At 37.3% G+C, this 6,114-nt stretch overlaps 1 protein-coding gene across 2 annotated transcripts in view; it reads left to right on the forward strand.

Moving 5' to 3' along the window:
• Positions 1-5,888, forward strand: part of prodha (proline dehydrogenase (oxidase) 1a) — a 33,410-nt gene extending 27,522 nt beyond the window's left edge. For both annotated transcript variants that reach the window (XM_005160994.6, XM_002665870.8), the window contains 4 exons: positions 1-126; positions 578-676; positions 4,277-4,365; positions 4,584-5,888. The exon at positions 1-126 is cut by the window's left edge and continues 50 nt beyond it. In XM_005160994.6, the coding sequence (XP_005161051.2) occupies positions 1-126; positions 578-676; positions 4,277-4,365; positions 4,584-4,774 (505 nt within the window). In that variant the 3' untranslated portion in view covers positions 4,775-5,888. The remainder of the gene's footprint in view (positions 127-577; positions 677-4,276; positions 4,366-4,583) is intronic.
• The last annotated feature ends 226 nt before the right edge of the window (positions 5,889-6,114 follow it).

Consider the following 6,114-nt stretch of genomic DNA (forward strand, 5'->3'; position numbering starts at 1 on the left):
CTGGTATTTCGGCGCTAAGCTGGTCAGAGGAGCGTACATGTGTCAGGAGAGATCCAGAGCGTCGGAGATCGGCTACGAAGACCCCATCAATCCTGACTACGAGGCCACCAACAACATGTACCACAAGTAAGAGGAATAAATTATACCATAATAAAATAAGCCAGAGAGCGGCATGGTGGTTATATTATATTGTTATACTCCAAAGAAAAGGATTAAAAATTTATTATACATTTTATTTTAGCACAAATAGTATCACCTAAGAACAAACTCGTCTCATTTGACAAATATTTAATAACACAATGTACCATTTAATTCAGTTTCTCTCTCTTGTCTGAAATGAATACCGTGCTTTCAGTACAAAACACGCCTGTTTACCTGAGCATGTTTTTGCTCATTATTGTCAATCACTTATTTGCGTCATGCGGTATAAATATATGCCAACACATTGCGCAGGGAATGTTTTGACTTGTTGCTGCAAACAAACACGCATATTTTGAGATTAACGTCTTTTATTCTACTGTCTCAGTCACTGATCGAGCCCTAAAAGCTTTTAATAAGCATTATCTGTATTTGTAAGGTGTCTGGAGTACATTCTGGAGGAGATCAACCACAACCGGATGGCAAACGTCATGGTGGCGTCTCACAATGAGGACACGGTCAAATTCACACTGGAGAAGTAAGTCTGGAACAGTGTTGTGTGTATTTGTTTATTGAATTTACAGTGTTGAAATGATTTTTTTATTTACTTTTTTTTATTATTTTACGTAAAGGCTACACCCCTTAAAGATCTTGCCTTTAACTTAATACTTTCTAAAGGATACTATACAATAATATATTGATCAAAATACATTAGTTCTAGTTTTGGCTTTGGTGCTGATTAATCTAATCTAATAAGGGCTTGTTTTTCTTACAAAAATCATTATTGGACAAATCATTATTGGAAAATGCTGACTTTATGTTTTTTTTTTTATTGCATATTATATTTTTCATTTTATATTGTAATTTATTTATTTATTTTACATAAATAAGTACACCCCTTAAAGATCTTGCCTTTAACTTAATACTTTCTAAAGGATACTATACAATAATATATTGATCAAAATACATTAGTTCTAGTTTTGGCTTTGGTGCTGATTAATTTAATCTAATATGGGCTTGTTTTTCTTACAAAAATCATTATTGGAAAAATCATAATTGGAAAATGCTGACTTTATGTTTTTTATTTTATTGCATATTATATTTTTATTTATTTTATATTGTAATTTATTTATTTATTTATTTATTTATTTATTTATTTATTTATTTATTTTTACATAAATAAGTACACCCCTTAAAGATCTTGCCTTCAAATTGATACTTCCTTTAGGATACTACATATTAGTGGTGTAACGGATCACAAATCTCACGGTTTAGATCACAATAAGGTTTTTTTTAGTCAGGGATCGGACCATTTTTTGGATCAGCCAAAAAGGGGAGGAGACAAATGTAATTTACTTTCCATTTATTACAAAAACAGTACCGCAAGAAACTTTTGATTTAACATACAGAACTTAGAACCTGTTATGTTATTAAAAATAAAATGAGTCGGCGCCAATATCCTAGTGGTTAGTGTGTCGATATATCACCCAGGTGCTGGCGTCGCCCCGAGTTCGATTCCCGACTCGATGTCCTTTGCCGATCCTTCCCCTCTCTCTGATCTTCATACTTTCCTGTCTGTAAATCTCCACTGTCCTATCATTAAAGGTAAAAACCCCTAAAAAATAATTATAAAAATAAATTAAATAAATAAAATTTATAAAAAATAATCAGCTGAATAAAAATAAATTTTAAAATATTCAGTACAGTGAAAAATTCACTGCTACTACTGCTGTTGCTGAAAGTGCTAAATGTAGAAATCTAACATTATTATCTGTACAACCCATTAACATTTTATAATAAATTATGCAGTTTTTCACTCATAAAACTTCATGTTTCATTGCTAGATGATCATTTTTGATTAATTATTTAGAGGCCTATTTTTAATAGCTGGTTGTCGCCACCTATTGGATAAATAATGTAATTGCTACCTACAACTAACAACCTACAACCTTTAACTAAGGTATAAACTGTCATCCCTGTACGTCTGTGTTATTTGACTGTTTTCAACTTCATAAATAGCTAAAAAGACTAAAGACTTAATCTTTTAAGATTAATAAACATATGCAAATCACCATCATTTATAATTTATGTTCAGATCCCGATTTTTTTTAAATGATTAATCGTGCAGCTTACACTGAACACATTAATGCACACTAAACAATCAGTGACAGAAAACACCTTTAATAACCTAAGAAACCCACCTCATCACGAATAAGCCACCACATCTTAATCCATCATTATATTTTACAGGAAACCCTAAATGCTTTCATGTGATCTGAATGACGCGGGAGGCGATCTCTCTGTGATCGTTACAAATTTAGGATTAATCTACAAGTAAAACATTTTATTAATTCGCAGGTAACGTGTGTTCCGACACATGATCCGTTACACCTTACTATATAATAAGGTATATGTTCATATACATTAGATCAGTCCCAATTTTCTTATTATATATATATATATATATATATATATATATATATATATATATATATATATATATATATATTTATTTATTTATTTATTTTATTATATTATAATTTTTTTATTTTATTTACAATGGGCACACCCCTTACAGATCTTGCCTTTACATTAAAGAGCCCATATTATACATGAAATAGGGTCATATCTTGGTTGTAAGGGTCTCCAACAACAGTCTAATATGCATGCAAGGTCAAAAAACACTTTCATGGTCTTATAATCTGCATTTATTTTTACCTAATTATCCCAGCGACTCCCGTATGAATCGTCCAGTGATTCATTTGTTCCCAAACCCCTCCTTAGCTCAAAGCTAATCTGCGCTGATTGGACCGATGACAGTCTGTTGCGATTGGTCGACTGCCTTCAGTCAGAGAGTGAAATGCCAAACAGCTAATCAGCAATATAAAAGTAATCACAGTTCATACAGCTCGATAGTGTAGGCGTGGAGTTTAGCTGCCAGTGGGTCAATGTAAATACAGTCGATGGACTTGAAAATTCAGACGACTAACTATTTTATTGAGCAAAAACTCCAAAAACAGTTGAGGAGATCTCCTAGCTTCTCACTCTATGATCCACTCGCCATACTCACTCTGCTCTTTTCACAGACACACACACACATATTGCTCACACACACACACACACACGCACTTAACCCTGCTCCGGACGACAACGTGCGCGCGCGCGCACACACACACACACACACAATTACACACACCTCCGGACGACAGCGCGCGCACACGCACACACAGACACACACACTACTCCTCGTTCACGGAGCTCCGTTAACAAAGCAGCACGCGTCGTGTTTTTAACGTGACTTTGCACGCGGTAAGAGAATATAGCCAGTTAACCTGATACAGTACACGCGGTTACAAGTAACAAATCACAACTAAATACATTTGCAAGCTCGAGTCAACGAGGCAACTTTAATCGCACGTACTTACATTTGAGAAATGGAGGAAGAAAAATCCATCCTGACGTCCATCAGTAAGTTACTCTTTACTGATCCTTCCTTTAACAAACGCTGATGAAGTATTCTTTGTAGCATGTAGTTTCCAGAAGTTTCCAGTAGTTTCCAACTGCTTGGCTATAATGCTGAGGTTTCATCTTTGGGTAGAGACTCAATATATCCATCTGCAGTGTGACTTCAATCGACCGGCATGTTTGTGTGTGTGTGTGTGTGTGTGTGTTTGTGTGTGTGTGTGTGTGTCTGGGTTTCTGCGTCAGAGGGCGGGGCCTCAGGTTTGAAATCTCCCGGGTTTGCGCGTGCACGTGAATAACTTGGTTTCGTTCGTACGTCATGGCAAAACACCTAATGAATCGGTATCAAGGCGACTCGTTTGAAGCACTATGAGTCGACTCTTTTATAGATGAATCAACAGTTTTAAACACTGTACACTAACAGATTTAAGCCTTAGCTGGATACTTCACTTCACTTAGAGCTGTTACACACTACATGGAGGGGAATTTTCAAAAACCCATAATATGGGCTCTTTAATACTCACTGTAGGATGCTATACAGTAAGATATTTGCAAATATACTTTAGATTATTCAGCAAAAAGGCCAAAACATGGGTTTGTTTTGCTTAGTACCTGATCTGACTCTGTGTTTGTGCGTGCGTGTGTGTGTGTGTGTACACGTGTGTTTTCTGTACAGGATGAACGAGATGAATCTCTCTCCCACTGAGAATAAGGTTTACTTTGGGCAGCTGCTGGGAATGTGTGACCAGATCAGTTTCCCTCTGGGTGAGTGCAGAGAAAACCAACAGATGGTGTTACAGATGCTCATCCGCACAACCAGGCGCTTAAAAAGTCTAGTTTAAAAAAGGGCATCCGCTGCGTAACATCCATATGCTGGATAAGTTGGCGGTTCATTCTGCTGTGGTGACCCCTGATGAATAAAGCGACTAAGCCGAAAAGAAAATGAATGAATGAATGAAATATGTGTGTGTGTTTATTCACAGGTCAGGCTGGTTTTCCGGTGTACAAATATGTGCCGTACGGGCCGGTAAACGAGGTGATCCCGTACTTGTCCCGCCGCGCGCAGGAAAACCGCGGATTCATGAAGGGCTCACAGAGAGAGCGAAGCCTGCTGTGGAAGGAGATCAAGCGCAGACTCTTCAGCGGACAGCTGCTATACACACCTGTGTACTGAAACACACACAAATGAGCATCAGACTGCGATACACACCTGTGTACTGAAACACACACACACACACAAATGGACATCAGGCTGCGCTACACAACCCTTTACTGAAAAACACACAAAAATGAGCATCAGACTGCTATACACACCTGTGTACTGAAACATACACACCCAAATGGACATCTGGCTGCGCTACACAACTCTTTACTGAAAAACACACAAAAATGAACACAGCTGTTTACTGAAAACACACACACAAATGAGCATCAGACTGCTATACACACCTGTGTACTGAAACATACACACCCAAATGGACATCTGGCTGCGCTACACAACCCTTTACTGAAAAACACACACACAAATGAACATCTTTACACAGCTGCTTACTGAAAACACACACAAATGGACATCAGACTGTGCTACACAACCCTTTGCTGAAAAACACACACACAAATGAACATCATTACACAGCTGTGTACTGAAAACACACACACAATGAGCATCAGACTGCAGAATGCTATACACACCTGTGTACTGAAACACACACACACACACAAATGGACATCAGACTGTGCTACACAACCCTTTAGCGAAAAACACACACACAAATGAATATCATTACACAGCTGTGTACTGAAAACACACACACAATGAGCATCAGACTGCTATACACACCTGTGTACTGAAACACACACAAATGGACATCAGGCTGCGCTACACAACCCTTTACTGAAAAACACACACACGAATGAACATCTTTCGACAGCTGTTTACTGAAAACACACACACAAATGAGCATCAGACTGCTTTATAGACCTGTGTGCTGAAAAGCACACACAAGTGAACATCAGTCAGCTTTACAGATCTGCATACTGAAACAGACACACATGTTGGTATTGGTGGTTTATGAGGACTCTCTATAGGCGTAATGTGTTTTACACTGTTAAAAATGCTGATTATATGGCCCTACTCCTAAACCCATCCCTTACAGCAGCGGTGTCAAACTCAATTCCTGGAGGGCCGAAGCCCCGCACAGTTTAGTTCCAACCCTGCTCCAACAAACTTACCTGTAGGTTTCAAACAGCTGTAACTGAACTAGAGTTAAAGACAACATGAAATCAAATTCGTAATGTGTTTTAGTTCTTGCTATGGTGTGACGAGGACAATTCAGCAGAAAGGCAAACGTAAATGTTTATTTCATTTAATGTAACCAATTATCTAATGAAAAAGGGCCGTTGAAACGTATTTGGTTTACGTACTTAATACCTTTTAAATGCTGAAAATTAAATTAAAAACAAAAAAATATTTGAAAAAAGCAATAAATAAATATTAATCCTTTCTTTTTATTT

The sequence above is a fragment of the Danio rerio genome, chromosome 21 (assembly GCF_049306965.1).
Source record: "Danio rerio strain Tuebingen ecotype United States chromosome 21, GRCz12tu, whole genome shotgun sequence".
Lineage (NCBI taxonomy): Eukaryota > Metazoa > Chordata > Actinopteri > Cypriniformes > Danionidae > Danio > Danio rerio.